The following is a 14323-nucleotide window of genomic DNA, read 5'->3' as shown; positions in this document are numbered from 1 at the left end:
TGTTCCTGCGTCTAGGTGGCCAACCTGGCCTGCTCCATCTGTAATAATGAGGAGGGAGTCAAGCTGGTCCGTATGGCTGCTTCCCAGCTGGAGACACTCTGCCCCCAGGTACCTGCCGGTCTCTCTTCTCTCTCTCTCTTCTCTCTCTCTCTCTCTCTCTTTTCTTTTCTAGCTTTCTTTTCTCTCTCTCGCTCTCCTTTCTCTCTCTCTCGCTCTCCTTTCTCTCTCTCGCTCTCCTTTCTCTCTCTCGCTCTCTTTCTCTTTCTCTCTCTCGCTCTCCTTTCTCTCTCTCGCTCTCCTTTCTCTCTCGCTCTCCTTTCTCTCTCTCCTCTCCTTTCTCTCTCTCGCTCTCCTTTCTCTCTCTCGCTCTCCTTTCTCTCTCTCTCTCTGCTTTCTCTCTCTCTCGCTCTCTCTCTCTCTCGCTTTCTCTCTCTCTCTCTCTCTCGCAGCTCTCCTTTCTCTCTCTCTCTCTCTCGCAGCTCTGCTTTCTCTCTCTCTCTCTCTGCTTTCTCTCTCTCTCTCTCTGCTTTCTCTCTCTCTCGCTCTGCTTTCTCTCTCTCTCTCTCTCGTAGCTCTCTGCTTTCTCTCTCTCTCTCGCTCTGCTTTCTCTCTCTCTCTCTGCTTTCTCTCTCTCGCTCTCCTTTCTCTCTCTCTCTTTTCTCTCTCTCGCTCTGCTTTCTCTCTCTCGCTCTGCTTTCTCTCTCTCTCCTTTCTCTCTCGCTCTGCTTTCCTTTCTCTCTCGCTCTGCTTTCTCTCTCGCTCTCCTTTCTCTCTCGCTTTCTCTCTCGCTCTTTCTCTCTCGCTCTTTTCTCTCTCGCAGCTCTCCTTTCTCTCTCGCTCTCTTTCTCTCTCGCTCTCCTTTCTCTCTCGCAGCTCTCCTTTCTCTCTCGCTTTCTCTCTCGCTCTGCTTTCTCTCGCTCTGCTTTCTCTCTCTCAGCTCTCCTTTCTCGCTCTCCTTTCTCGCTCTCCTTTCTCGCAGCTCTCCTTTCTCTCTCGCTCTCCTTTCTCGCAGCTCTCCTTTCTCTCTCGCAGCTCTCCTTTCTCTCTCGCAGCTCTCCTTTCTCTCGCAGCTCTCCTTTCTCTCTCTCTCTCCTTTCTCTCTCGCAGCTCTCCTTTCTCTCTCTCTCTCTCTCTCTCTCTCTTTCTCTCTCGCAGCTCTCCTTTCTCTCTCTCTCCTTTCTCTCTCGCAGCTCTCCTTTCTCTCTCTCTCTCTCCTTTCTCTCTCGCAGCTCTCCTTTCTCTCTCTCTCTCTCTCTCAGCTCTCCTTTCTCTCTCTCTCTCTCTCTCTCTCAGCTCTCCTTTCTCTCTCTCTCTTTCTCTCGCAGCTCTCCTTTCTCTCTCGCAGCTCTCCTTTCTCTCTCGCAGCTCTCCTTTCTCTCTCGCAGCTCTCCTTTCTCTCTCGCAGCTCTCCTTTCTCTCTCGCTCTCTTTCTCTCTCGCAGCTCTCCTTTCTCTCTCTCTCTCTTTCTCTCTCTCTTTCTCTCTCGCAGCTCTCCTTTCTCTCTCTCTCTCTCTTTCTCTCTCGCAGCTCTCCTTTCTCTCTCGCAGCTCTCCTTTAGCTCTCTCCTTTCGCAGCTCCTTTCTTTCGCAGCTCTCCTTTCTCTCTCTCGCAGCTCTCCTTTCTCTCTCTCTCTCCTTTCTCTCTCGCAGCTCTCCTTTCTCTCTCTCTCTCTCGCAGCTCTCCTTTCTCTCTCTCTCTCTCTCTCTCTCTCTTTCAGCTCTCCTTTCTCTCTCTCTCTCTCTCAGCTCTCTCTCTCTTTCTCTCGTTTAGCTCTCTCTCTCTTCAGCTCTCCTTTCTCTCTCTCTCTCTCTCTTTCTCGCTCTCTTTCTCTCATTTCTCTCTCTCTCTCTCTCTCTCTCCTTTAGCTCTCTCCTTTCTCGCTGTCCTTTAGCTCTCTCCTTTCTCGCTCTCTCCTTTCTCGCTCTCCTTTCTCGCTTTCCTTTAGCTCTCTCCTTCCTTTCTCGCTCTCTCGCTTTCTTTCTCGCTCTCCTTTAGCTCTCCTCTCTTTCTCGCTCTCCTTTAGCTCTCTCCTTTCTCGCTCTCCTTTAGCTCTCTCCTTTCTCGCTCTCCTTTTCTCTCTCCTTTCTCGCTCTCCGCTCTCCTTTTTCGCTCTCCTTTAGCTCTTCTTTCTCTCTCTCCTTTAGCTCTTCTTTCTCTCTCTCCTTTAGCTCTTCTTTCTCTCTCCTTGGTTCTCCTTTCTCTCTCTCATCTCCTTTCTCTCTCCATCCCTTTCTCTCTCCTCTCTCCTTTCCTCTCTCTCTCTCTCTCTCGCCCTCTCCTTTCTCTCTCTCCTTTCTCTCTCTCTCCAGCCCCATAGCCCTGTCAAGCTGCCAACACTTCACACTTCCAGCCCCCCATTCCCCCCCACATCCCTGCCAACACTTAACACCTTAAAGGCCCCTTCTCTCCCCTCAGCTGTGCCAGCCCTACAGCTAGCCAACCCCCTGTAAGTCTACCAGTCATATTGCTGAAACCTCCAGTGTCTGGAGGCTTTGGTTTTGGAATCATATAGCTAGCTCTGCCAACCTTCATTTCCATCCGACCTACAGCCCGTCCCGCTCCCAGTTGAGACAGGATCTCATCTGACTTTCAGAAAGAGGTCCCATTAACCAGATTGCCAAACGTTATGTCAAAATATTGAGTTTCACAGAGCAACTTTCGTCATTACTGCCGTCTATGCACATCTATGTGTTTATTCCACCCAATATATCTAACTGTATTCCACCTTCAGCACCTCCAATAAAATCACTCATTACTGCCACGGGCGGGTCGGCTGGTCCAGCAGCAGGGCGGGTCGGCTGGTCCTTTAGCAGGGGGCGGGTCGGCTGGTCCAGCAGCAGGGCGGGTCGGCTGGTCCTTTAGCAGGGCGGGTCGGCTGGTCCAGCAGCAGGGCGGGTCGGCTGGTCCAGCAGCAGGGCGGGTCGGCTGGTCCAGCAGCAGGGCGGGTCGGCTGGTCCAGCAGCAGGGCGGGTCGGCTGGTCCAGCAGCAGGGCGGGTCGGCTGGTCCAGCAGCAGGGCGGGTCGGCTGGTCCAGCAGCAGGGCGGGTCGGCTGGTCCAGCAGCAGGGCGGGTCGGCTGGTCCAGCAGCAGGGCGGGTCGGCTGGTCCAGCAGCAGGGCGGGTCGGCTGGTCCAGCAGCAGCAGGGCGGGTCGGCTGGTCCAGCAGCAGGGCGGGGTCGGCTGGTCCAGCAGCAGGGCGGGTCGGCTGGTCCAGCAGCAGGGCGGGTCGGCTGGTTCAGCAGCAGGGCGGGTCGGCTGGTCCAGCAGCAGGGCGGGTCCCTCAAACCCTGACAAACCTCTCCCTACTAGTCTGCTCCCAGCAGGGGGCTCTCTGTCTCTCTCTTCCGCCTCTTCCTCTCTCTCTCTCTCTCTCTCTCTCTGTCTCTGTCTCTGTCTCACTCTCTGTCTCACTCTCTGTCTCACTCTCTGTCTCACTCTCTGTCTCACTCTCTGTCTCAGCTCTCTGTGTCTCACTCTCTGTGTCTCGCTCTCTGTGTCCTCGCTCTCTGTCTGTCTCGCTCTCTGTCTGTGTCTCGCTCTCTGTCTGTCTGGTCTCGCTCTCTGTCTGTGTCTCGCTCTCTGTCTGTGTCTCGCTCTCTGTCTGTGTCTCAGGGCGGGTCGGCTCTCTGTCTGTGTCAGCAGGCTCTCGGCTGTCTCTGTGTCTGTCTGTCTGTCTCCTCTGGGCGGGTCGGCTGGTTCAGCAGCAGGGCGGGTCTGGTTCAGCAGCAGGGCGGGTCTGTCTGTGTCTGTCTCTCGCTCTCTGTGTCTGTCTCTCGCTCTCTGTGTCTGTCTCTCGCTCTCTGTGTCTGTCTCTCGCTCTCTGTGTCTGTCTCTCGCTCTCTGTGTCTGTCTCTCGCTCTCTGTGTCTGTCTCTCGCTCTCTGTCTCTCTGCTCTCTGTGTCTGTCTCTCGCTCTCTGTGTCTGTCTCTCGCTCTCTGTGTCTGTCTCTCGCTCTCTGTGTCTGTCTCTCGCTCTCTGTGTCTGTCTCTCGCTCTCTGTGTCTGTCTCTCGCTCTCTGTGTCTGTCTCTCGCTCTCTGTGTCTGTCTCTCGCTCTCTCGGTCTCGCTCTCTCTGGTCTCGCTCTCTCTGGTCTCGCTCTCTCTGTCTCTCGCTCTCTCTCTTTCGCTCTCTCGTCTCTCTGTCTCTCTCTCTGTCAGTCTCGCTCTCTGTCTGTTTCGCCTCTTCCTCTCTCACCCTCTCCTCTTCCTCTCTCTCTTTCTCTCTCTCTTCCTCTCTGTCTCTCTCTCGCCTCTTCCTCTCTGTCTCTCTCTCGCCTCTTCCTCTCTGTCTCTCTCTCTCTCTGTCTCTCTGACTCCCGCCTCTTCCCCTCTTTCTCTGACTCTTTAATCTCACCTAATGACTCCCATTCATCCTCAGCTTGAATCTCACCACATGTATTTCCTCAAGAAAACAAGCTGTTGCTCATTCACCCTTTTCCCAGTGAATCTCTCCTATTCATCAATTAGTGAATACTGTTGCCAAAACACAGTTGGTGGGGGGTAAACCCTGCCAAAACACAGTTGGTGGTGGGTAAACCCTGCCAAAACACGGTGGGTGGGGGGTAAACCCTGCCAAAACACAGTGGGTGGGGGGTAAACCCTGCCAAAACACAGTTGGTGGGGGGTAAACCCTGCCAAAACACAGTTGGTGGTGGGTAAACCCTGCCAAAACACAGTGGGTGGGGGGTAAACCCTGCCAAAACACAGTGGGTGGGGGGTAAACCCTGCCAAAACACAGTGGGTGGGGGTAAACCCTGCCAAAACACAGTGGGTGGGGGTAAACCCTGCCAAAACACAGTGGGTGGGGGGTAAACCCTGCCAAAACACAGTGGGTGGGGGGTAAACCCTGCCAAAACACAGTGGGTGGGGGGTAAACCCTGCCAAAACACAGTGGGTGGGGGGTAAACCCTACCAAAACACAGTGGGTGGGGGGTAAACCCTGCCAAAACACAGTGGGTGGGGGGTAAACCCTGCCAAAACACAGTGGGTGGGGGGTAAACCCTGCCAAAACACAGTGGGTGGGGGGTAAACCCTACCAAAACACAGTGGGTGGGGGGTAAACCCTGCCAAAACACAGTGGGTGGGGGTAAACCCTACCAAAACACAGTGGGTGGGGGTAAACCCTGCCAAAACACAGTGGGTGGGGGTAAACCCTGCCAAAACACAGTGGGTGGGGGTAAACCCTGCCAAAACACAGTGGGTGGGGGTAAACCCTACCAAAACACAGTGGGTGGGGGTAAACCCTGCCAAAACACAGTGGGTGGGGGTAAACCCTGCCAAAACACAGTGGGTGGGGGGTAAACCCTGCCAAAACACAGTGGGTGGGGGGTAAACCCTGCCAAAACACAGTGGGTGGGGGGTAAACCCTGCCAAAACACAGTGGGTGGTGTGTTGGTCTCCTCTCTCTCTGTGTCGTTGGTCTCTCTCTCTCTGTGTGTGTGTTAGTCTCTCTCTCTCTGTGTGTGTGTTGGTCTCTCTCCTCTGTGTGTTGGTCTCTCTCTCTCTCTCTGTGTGTTGGTCTCTCTCTCTCTGTGTGTTGGTCTCTCTCAAAACTCTGTGTGTTGGTCTCTCTCTCTCTCTCTCTCTCTCTCTCTCTCTCTCTCTCTTCTCTCTCTCTCTCTCTCTGGTGTGTTGGTCTCTCTCTCTCTGTGTGTTGGTCTCTCTCTCTCTGTGTGTTGGTCTCCTCTCTCTCTCTGTGTGTTGGTCTTTCTCTCTCTCTGTGTGTTTGTCTTTCTGTGTGTGTGTGTTTGTCTCGGTCTCTGTGTGTGTGTGTGTTTGTCTCTGTGTGTGTGTGTTTGTCTCTGTGTGTGTGTGTGTTTGTCTCTGTGTGTGTGTGTTTGTCTCTGTGTGTGTGTGTGTGTTTGTCTCTGTGTCTGTGTGTGTGTGTGTTTGTCTCTGTGTGTGTGTGTTCCTCTCTGTCTCTGTGTGTGTTGGTCTCTGTGTGTGTGTGTGTGTTGGTCTCTGTGTCTGTGTGTGTGTTAGTCTCTCTCTGTGTGTGTGTTAGTCTCTCTGTGTGTGTGTTAGTCTCTCTGTGTGTGTGTGTTTCTCGTCTCTCTCTGTGTGTGTGTGTGTGTGTGTGTTGGTCTCTGTGTGTGTGTGTGTGTGTGTGTGTGTGTGTGTGTGTGTGTGTGTGTGTGTGTGTGTGTGTGTGTGTGTGTTTGTCTGTGTGTGTGTGTGTTGGTCTGTGTGTGTGTGTGTTGGTCTGTGTGTGTGTGGTCTTGTGTTGGTCTGTGTGTGTGTGTGTCTCTGTGTGTGTGTGTGTGGTCTGTGTGTGTGTGTTGGTCTGTGTGTGTGTGTGTGGGTCTGTGTGTGAGTGTGTGTGTGTTGGTCTGTGTGTGTGGTGGGTAGTGTGTGTGTGTGCCAAAACACAGTGGTCCCTGTGTGTGAGTGTGTGTGTGTTGGTCTGTGTGTGCGTGTGTGGTGGGTCTGTGTGTGTGTGTGTTGGTCTGTGTGTGGTGTGTGTTGGTCTGTGTGTGGTGTGTTGGTCTGTGTGTGGTGTGTTGGTCTGTGTGTGTGTTGGTCTCTCTGTGTGTGTGTTGGTCTCTCTGTGTGTGTGTGTGTGTGTGTGTGTGTGTGTGTGTGTGTGTGTGTGTGGGTGTGTGTGTGTGTGTGTGTGTGGTCTGTGTGTGTGTGTGTGTGTTGGTCTGTGTGTGTGTGTGTGTGTTGGTCTGTGTGTGTGTGTGTGTGTTGGTCTGTGTGTGTGTGTTGGTCTGTGTGTGTGTGTTGGTCTGTGTGTGAGTGTGTGTGTGTTGGTCTGTGTGTGAGTGTGTGTGTGTTCTGGTCTGTGTGTGTGGTGCCAAACACAGTGTGTGTTGGTCTGTGTGTGCGTGTGTTGGTTTGTCTGTGTGTGTGTTGGTTTGTCTGTGTGTGTTGGTCTCTGTGTGTGTGTGTGTGTTGGTCTCTGTGTGTGTGTGTGTTGGTCTCTGTGTGTGTTGGTCTCTCTCTGTGTGTGTGTGTGTTGGTCTCTGTGTGTGTTGGTCTCTCTCTGTGTGTGTGTGGTCTCTCTGTGTGTGTGTGTGTGTGTGTGTGTGTGTTTGGTCTCTGTGTGTGTTGGTCTCTGTGTGTGTTGGTCTCTGTGTGTGTTGGTCTCTGTGTGTGTGTTGGTCTCTGTGTGTGTGTTGGTCTCTGTGTGTGTTGGTCTCTGTGTGTGTGGTCTCTGTGTGTGTTGGTCTCTCTCTGTCTCTGTGTGTGTTGGTCTCTCTCTCTGTGTGTGTTGGTCTCTCTCTCTCTGTGTGTGTTGGTCTCTCTCTCTCTCTGTGTGTGTTGGTCTCTCTCTCTCTCTCTGTGTGTGTTGGTCTCTCTCTCTCTCTGTGTGTGTTGGTCTCTGTTTGTCTGTGTGTGTTGGTCTCTCTGTGTGTGTGTGTTGGTCTCTCTGTCTGTGTGTGTGTTGGTCTCTCTCTCTGTGTGTGTGTTGGTCTCTGTGTCTCTCTGTGTGTGTGTTGGTCTCTCTGTGTGTGGTCTGTGTGTGTGTTGTCTCTCTCTCTCTCTCTGTGTGTGTTGGTCTCTGTGTCTCTGTGTGTTGGTCTCTCTCTCTGTGTGTGTTGGTCTCTCTCTCTCTGTGTGTTGGTCTCTCTCTCTCTGTGTGTTGGTTACTCTCTCTCTCTGTGTGTTGGTCTCTCTGTCTGTGTGTTGGTCTCTCTCACTCTGTGTGTTGGTCTCTGTCTGTCTCTCTCTCTCTCTCTCTCTCTCTCTCTCTCTCTCTGCGTGTCTGTGTGTGTTGGTCTCTCTCTGTCTCTGTGTGTGTTGGTCTTTCTGTGTGTGTGTGTTTGTCTTTCTGTGTGTGTGTGTGTTGTCTGGTCTCTGTGTGTGTGTGTGTTTGTCTCTGTGTGTGTGTGTGTCTCTGTGTGTGTGTGTGTGTTTCTGTCTCTGTGTGTGTGTGTTTGTCTCTGTGTGTGTGTGTGTGTGTGTGTGTTGTCTCTGTGTGTGTGTGTGTGTGTGTTTGTCTCTGTGTGTGTGTGTTGGTCTCTGTGTGTGTGTGTGTGTGTTGGTCTCTGTGTGTGTGTGTTGGTCTCTGTGTGTGTGTGTGTGTGTGTGTCTTAGTCTCTCTGTGTGTGTGTTAGTCTCTCTGTGTGTGTGTTAGTCTCTCTCTGTGTGTGTGTGTGTTGGTCTCTCTCTGTGTGTGTGTGTGTGTGTGTGTGTGTGTGTGTGTGTGTGTCTCTGTGTGTGTGTGTGTGTGTGTGTGTTGTCCGTCTGTGTGTGTGTGTGTGTGTGTGTTGGTCTCTGTGTGTGTGTGTGTGTGTGTGTGTGTCTGTGTGTGTGTGTGTGTGTGTGTGTGTGTGTGTGTGTGTGTGTGTGTGTGCGTGCGTGCGTGCGTGTGTTGGTCTGATGGATAAGGAAGTGTCATGTTACTACCTGCTGTAGTAATTGGTGTGAATGCTCTGTAACAGGTGATTAACGCGGCGCTGGCTCTAGCTGCCAAGCCCAACAGTAAGGTTGCCCAGGACAACATGGACCTCTTCAAAGAGTCCTGGGAGAAACAGGTCCGCGTTCTCACTGATGCCGTCGATGACATCACCAGCATCGACGACTTTCTCTGTGTGTCCGGTGAGTAGGAAGGGGGCGGAGCTTTCTTTTCAGGGCTCATCTCATTTGCATGCCAATACATATTCACTTTGAGAATATTCTCTTGTGTGTGTGCTTTGCGAGAATGTAATATTATATATGGTCAAAGGTAGTTTTTTAATATTATATATGGTCAAAGGTAGTTTTTTAATATTATATATGGTCAAAGGTAGTTTTTTAATATTATATATGGTCAAAGGTAGTTTTTTAATATTATATATGGTCAAAGGTAGTTTTTTAATATTATATATGGTCAAAGGTAGTTTTGTAATATTATATATGGTCAAAGGTAGTTTTGTAATATTATATATGGTCAAAGGTAGTTTTGTAATATTATATATGGTCAAAGGTAGTTTTGTAATATCAAAAAATATACTTAAAACCTTATCTGACATGAAGAGGGAGAAAACAGCCCGTCTGGAAGATAGTTTCCGTAGGGTCGCCAGCGAGCTCGGGGGTTTAGTTTACCACATGACGCGTTCTGATTCCTCTCCTGCTGTTTGTTCTGTAGGAGTTGAGATTCAGAACCCACTTTCTGTCAAGCCATGTGTCTCTAATCGTCCCTCTATGAATAAACACTGGGTGATTCTTCCTGTCCAGAGAACCACATTTTGGAGGACGTGAACAAGTGTGTGATAGCGCTGCAGGAGAAGGATGTGGACGGGTTGGACCGCACGGCCGGCGCCATCCGTGGCCGCGCCGCCAGAGTGGTCCATGTGGTCACGTGTGAGATGGACAACTATGAACCTGGAGTCTATACAGAGAAGGTTCTGGAGGCCACCAAGCTACTCACCAACACAGGTAACATCTGTCTCTCTGTCTCTACCGGTGGCACTTGAGATTCTCCCCACCTCCTCTGTCCCTAATCCCGTTCCCCCTCCACTGGGTGATTCTCCTCTCCCCGTGAACAAGTGTCCCGTTCCCCCTCCTGATGTCTCTCCTCTCCCCCTGTCCCGTTCCCCCGCCCGCTCTGGTCCTCTCCCCCTGATGGACCCGTTCCCCTACTCCCAACTCTCTCCTGTCCCCTGTCCCGTTCCCCCTCCCTCTCTCCTCTCCCCCTGTCCCGTTCCCCCTCCCGCTCTCTCCTCACCCCTCTCCCGCTCACCCCTCTCCCGCTCACCCCTCTCCCCTCTCTGTGTGACTCTGTGTGTGTGTGTGTGTGACTGTGTGTGTGTGTGTGACTGAGTAGCACCTCATCTGTTTGGCTGAGTCGCCCGTTGGTGACCAGTATCGTTTTGAGTGCGTTGAGACCGGTCATTCTGCTGTTTTGCTGGGTTCAATAGATACAGCATTGCACATTTGATTAGCCTTCTTTCTGCCACCTCCACTGATTAGCCTTCTTTCTGCCACCTCCACCGATTAACCTTCTTTCTCCCACCTCCACCGATTAGCCTTCTTTCTCCCACCTCCACCGATTAGCCTTCTTTCTCCCACCTCCACCGATTAGCCTTCTTTCTCCCACCTCCACTGATTAACCTTCTTTCTCCCACCTCCACCGATTAGCCTTCTTTCTCCCACCTCCACCGATTAGCCTTCTTTCTCCCACCTCCACCGATTAGCCTTCTTTCTGCCACCTCCACTGATTAGCCTTCTTTCTCCCACCTCCACCGATTAGCCTTCTTTCTCCCACCTCCACTGATTAGCCTTCTTTCTCCCACCTCCACTGATTAGCCTTCTTTCTCCCACCTCCACTGATTAGCCTTCTTTCTCCCACCTCCACCGATTAGCCTTCTTTCTGCCACCTCCACTGATTAGCCTTCTTTCTCCCACCTCCACCGATTAGCCTTCTTTCTCCCACCTCCACCGATTAGCCTTCTTTCTCCCACCTCCACCGATTAGCCTTCTTTCTCCCACCTCCACTGATTAGCCTTCTTTCTCCCACCTCCACTGATTAGCCTTCTTTCTCCCACCTCCACCGATTAGCCTTCTTTCTGCCACCTCCACCGATTAGCCTTCTTTCTGCCACCTCCACTGATTAGCCTTCTTTCTGCCACCTCCACTGATTAGCCTTCTTTCTCCCACCTCCACCGATTAGCCTTCTTTCTCCCACCTCCACCGATTAACCTTCTTTCTCCACCTCCACCGATTAGCCTTCTTTCTGCCACCTCCACTGATTAGCCTTCTTTCTCCCACCTCCACCGATTAACCTTCTTTCTCCCACCTCCACCGATTAGCCTTCTTTCTCCCACCTCCACCGATTAGCCTTCTTTCTCCCACCTCCACCGATTAACCTTCTTTCTCCCACCTCCACTGATTAGCCTTCTTTCTCCCACCTCCACTGATTAGCCTTCTTTCTCCCACCTCCACCGATTAGCCTTCTTTCTCCCACCTCCACCGATTAGCCTTCTTTCTCCCACCTCCACTGATTAGCCTTCTTTCTCCACCTCCACTGATTAGCCTTCTTTCTCCCACCTCCACTGATTAGCCTTCTTTCTCCCACCTCCACTGATTAGCCTTCTTTCTCCCACCTCCACTGATTAGCCTTCTTTCTCCCACCTCCACTGATTAGCCTTCTTTCTCCACCTCCACTGATTAGCCTTCTTTCTCCCACCTCCACTGATTAGCCTTCTTTCTGCCACCTCCACCGATTAGCCTTCTTTCTGCCACCTCCACTGATTAGCCTTCTTTCTGCCACCTCCACTGATTAGCCTTCTTTCTGCCACCTCCACCGATTAGCCTTCTTTCTCCCACCTCCACCGATTAGCCTTCTTTCTGCCACCTCCACCGATTAGCCTTCTTTCTCCCACCTCCACTGATTAGCCTTCTTTCTGCCACCTCCACCGATTAGCCTTCTTTCTGCCACCTCCACCGATTAGCCTTCTTTCTGCCACCTCCACCGATTAGCCTTCTTTCTCCCACCTCCACCGATTAGCCTTCTTTCTGCCACCTCCACCGATTAGCCTTCTTTCTCCCACCTCCACCGATTAGCCTTCTTTCTCCCACCTCCACCGATTAGCCTTCTTTCTGCCACCTCCACCGATTAGCCTTCTTTCTGCCACCTCCACCGATTAGCCTTCTTTCTCCCACCTCCACTGATTAGCCTTCTTTCTCCCACCTCCACTGATTAGCCTTCTTTCTGCCACCTCCACCGATTAGCCTTCTTTCTCCCACCTCCACCGATTAGCCTTCTTTCTGCCACCTCCACCGATTAGCCTTCTTTCTGCCACCTCCACTGATTAGCCTTCTTTCTCCCACCTCCACCGATTAGCCTTCTTTCTCCCACCTCCACCGATTAGCCTTCTTTCTCCCACCTCCACCGATTAGCCTTCTTTCTCCCACCTCCACCGATTAACCTTCTTTCTCCCACCTCCACTGATTAGCCTTCTTTCTCCCACCTCCACCGATTAGCCTTCTTTCTCCCACCTCCACCGATTAGCCTTCTTTCTGCCACCTCCACCGATTAGCCTTCTTTCTCCCACCTCCACTGATTAGCCTTCTTTCTCCCACCTCCACTGATTAGCCTTCTTTCTCCCACCTCCACTGATTAGCCTTCTTTCTCCCACCTCCACTGATTAGCCTTCTTTCTCCCACCTCCACTGATTAGCCTTCTTTCTCCCACCTCCACTGATTAGCCTTCTTTCTCCCACCTCCACTGATTAGCCTTCTTTCTCCCACCTCCACTGATTAGCCTTCTTTCTGCCACCTCCACTGATTAGCCTTCTTTCTCCCACCTCCACCGATTAGCCTTCTTTCTGCCACCTCCACTGATTAGCCTTCTTTCTGCCACCTCCACCGATTAGCCTTCTTTCTCCCACCTCCACCGATTAGCCTTCTTTCTGCCACCTCCACCGATTAGCCTTCTTTCTCCCACCTCCACTGATTAGCCTTCTTTCTCCCACCTCCACTGATTAGCCTTCTTTCTCCCACCTCCACCGATTAGCCTTCTTTCTGCCACCTCCACCGATTAGCCTTCTTTCTGCCACCTCCACCGATTAGCCTTCTTTCTGCCACCTCCACCGATTAGCCTTCTTTCTCCCACCTCCACTGATTAGCCTTCTTTCTCCCACCTCCACTGATTAGCCTTCTTTCTCCCACCTCCACCGATTAGCCTTCTTTCTGCCACCTCCACTGATTAGCCTTCTTTCTGCCACCTCCACCGATTAGCCTTCTTTCTGCCACCTCCACCTCCACCCGATTAGCCTTCTTTCTGCCACCTCCACCGATTAGCCTTCTTTCTCCCACCTCCACTGATTAGCCTTCTTTCTCCCACCTCCACTGATTAGCCTTCTTTCTCCCACCTCCACCGATTAGCCTTCTTTCTGCCACCTCCACCGATTAGCCTTCTTTCTGCCACCTCCACTGATTAGCCTTCTTTCTCCCACCTCCACCGATTAGCCTTCTTTCTCCCACCTCCACCGATTAGCCTTCTTTCTCCCACCTCCACCGATTAGCCTTCTTTCTGCCACCTCCACCGATTAGCCTTCTTTCTCCCACCTCCACCGATTAGCCTTCTTTCTCCCACCTCCACCGATTAGCCTTCTTTCTGCCACCTCCACCGATTAGCCTTCTTTCTGCCACCTCCACCGATTAGCCTTCTTTCTGCCACCTCCACCGATTAGCCTTCTTTGCGTGACATATTTCATCCCTTCTTTCTCCACCAGTCATGCCCAGGTTCACGGAGCAGGTGGAGGCAGCGGTCGAGGCTCTGAGTGCCAACCCCACACTCCCCGTGGACGAGAACGAGTTCATCGATGCCTCCCGTCTGGTCTACGATGGAGTCCGCGACATCCGCAAGGCCGTGCTGATGATCCGGGTGAGTGTACACGCTTGACAACCACGTAGTGCGCTATTCAATGAGCCCTATTTATCCTGTTGTCGTAATCACGTGAGTCGACACGCTAACGACACCGTGCAATGTTGTTTCTCCTTCACTTAAAATGGCTTATGGTATAGAAATGAATGAAATCAGTCAGGGTTACCTGGACATTTACAGTAGGAGAGAGAAGAGCCGTCAAGGTTACCTAGACATTTACAGTAGGTAGGATCAGTCAGGATTACCTGGACATTTACAGTAGGTAGGATCAGTCAGGGTTACCTGGACATTTACAGTAGGAGAGAGAAGAGCCGTCAGGGTTACCTGGACATTTACAGTAGGTAGGATCAGTCAGGGTTACCTGGACATTTACAGTAGGTAGGATCAGTCAGGGTTACCTGGACATTTACAGTAGGAGAGAGAAGAGCCGTCAGGGTTACCTGGACATTTACAGTAGGAGAGAGAAGAGCCATCAGGGTTACCTAGACATTTACAGTAGGAGAGAGAAGAGCCATCAGGAGTTACCTAGACATTTACAGTAGGAGAGAAGAGCCATCAGGGTTACCTAGACATTTACAGTAGGAGAGAGAAGAGCCGTCAGGGTTACCTGGACATTTACAGTAGGAGAGAGAAGAGCCATCAGGGTTACCTAGACATTTACAGTAGGAGAGAGAAGAGCCGTCAGGGTTACCTGGACATTTACAGTAGGAGAGAGAAGAGCCGTCAGGGTTACCTGGACATTTACAGTAGGTAGGATCAGTCAGGGTTACCTGGACATTTACAGTAGGTAGGATCAGTCAGGGTTACCTGGACATTTACAGTAGGTAGGATCAGTCAGGGTTACCTGGACATTTACAGTAGGTAGGATCAGTCAGGGTTACCTGGACATTTACAGTAGGTAGGATCAGTCAGGGTTACCTGGACATTTACAGTAGGAGAGAGAAGAGCCATCAGGGTTACCTAGACATTTACAGTAGGAGAGAGAAGAGCCGTCAGGGTTACCTGGACAT

General features: G+C 51.7%; 1 protein-coding gene and 2 long non-coding RNA genes across 6 annotated transcripts in view; 1 reads left to right on the top strand and 2 right to left on the bottom strand.

Annotated features, from left to right (window-relative positions):
- Nucleotides 1–14323, top strand: part of LOC118381083 (catenin alpha-1-like) — a 270529-nt gene that overhangs the window by 160135 nt on the left and 96071 nt on the right. The window contains 4 exon segments of the mRNA XM_052517805.1: nucleotides 16–108; nucleotides 8386–8542; nucleotides 9161–9361; nucleotides 13162–13313. Of these exon segments, the coding sequence (XP_052373765.1) occupies nucleotides 16–108; nucleotides 8386–8542; nucleotides 9161–9361; nucleotides 13162–13313 (603 nt within the window).
- LOC127929679 (uncharacterized) lies at nucleotides 9632–13107 on the bottom strand. The gene is made up of 10 exons (XR_008135776.1): nucleotides 12973–13107; nucleotides 12624–12685; nucleotides 12428–12511; nucleotides 12176–12259; nucleotides 11196–11503; nucleotides 10862–10917; nucleotides 10471–10526; nucleotides 10275–10330; nucleotides 10107–10190; nucleotides 9632–10050 (listed from the first exon to the last, which is right to left on the bottom strand). It is a non-coding gene; the product is annotated as an uncharacterized LOC127929679 (long non-coding RNA).
- Nucleotides 13508–14323, bottom strand: part of LOC127929689 (uncharacterized) — a 1705-nt gene continuing 889 nt past the window's right edge. For 3 of the 4 annotated variants that reach the window (XR_008135799.1, XR_008135796.1, XR_008135800.1), the window contains exons 3-5: nucleotides 14232–14323; nucleotides 13879–14004; nucleotides 13508–13795 (exon numbers count right to left, since the gene is read on the bottom strand). The exon at nucleotides 14232–14323 is cut by the window's right edge. This is a non-coding gene — a long non-coding RNA (uncharacterized LOC127929689). The remainder of the gene's footprint in view (nucleotides 13796–13878; nucleotides 14005–14231) is intronic. The other variant, XR_008135798.1, reaches the window with a different exon arrangement.

Source organism: Oncorhynchus keta, chromosome 4 (genome assembly GCF_023373465.1).
Source record: "Oncorhynchus keta strain PuntledgeMale-10-30-2019 chromosome 4, Oket_V2, whole genome shotgun sequence".
Taxonomy (NCBI): Eukaryota; Metazoa; Chordata; class Actinopteri; order Salmoniformes; family Salmonidae; genus Oncorhynchus; species Oncorhynchus keta.
This window is presented reverse-complemented; position numbering and strand designations above follow the sequence as displayed.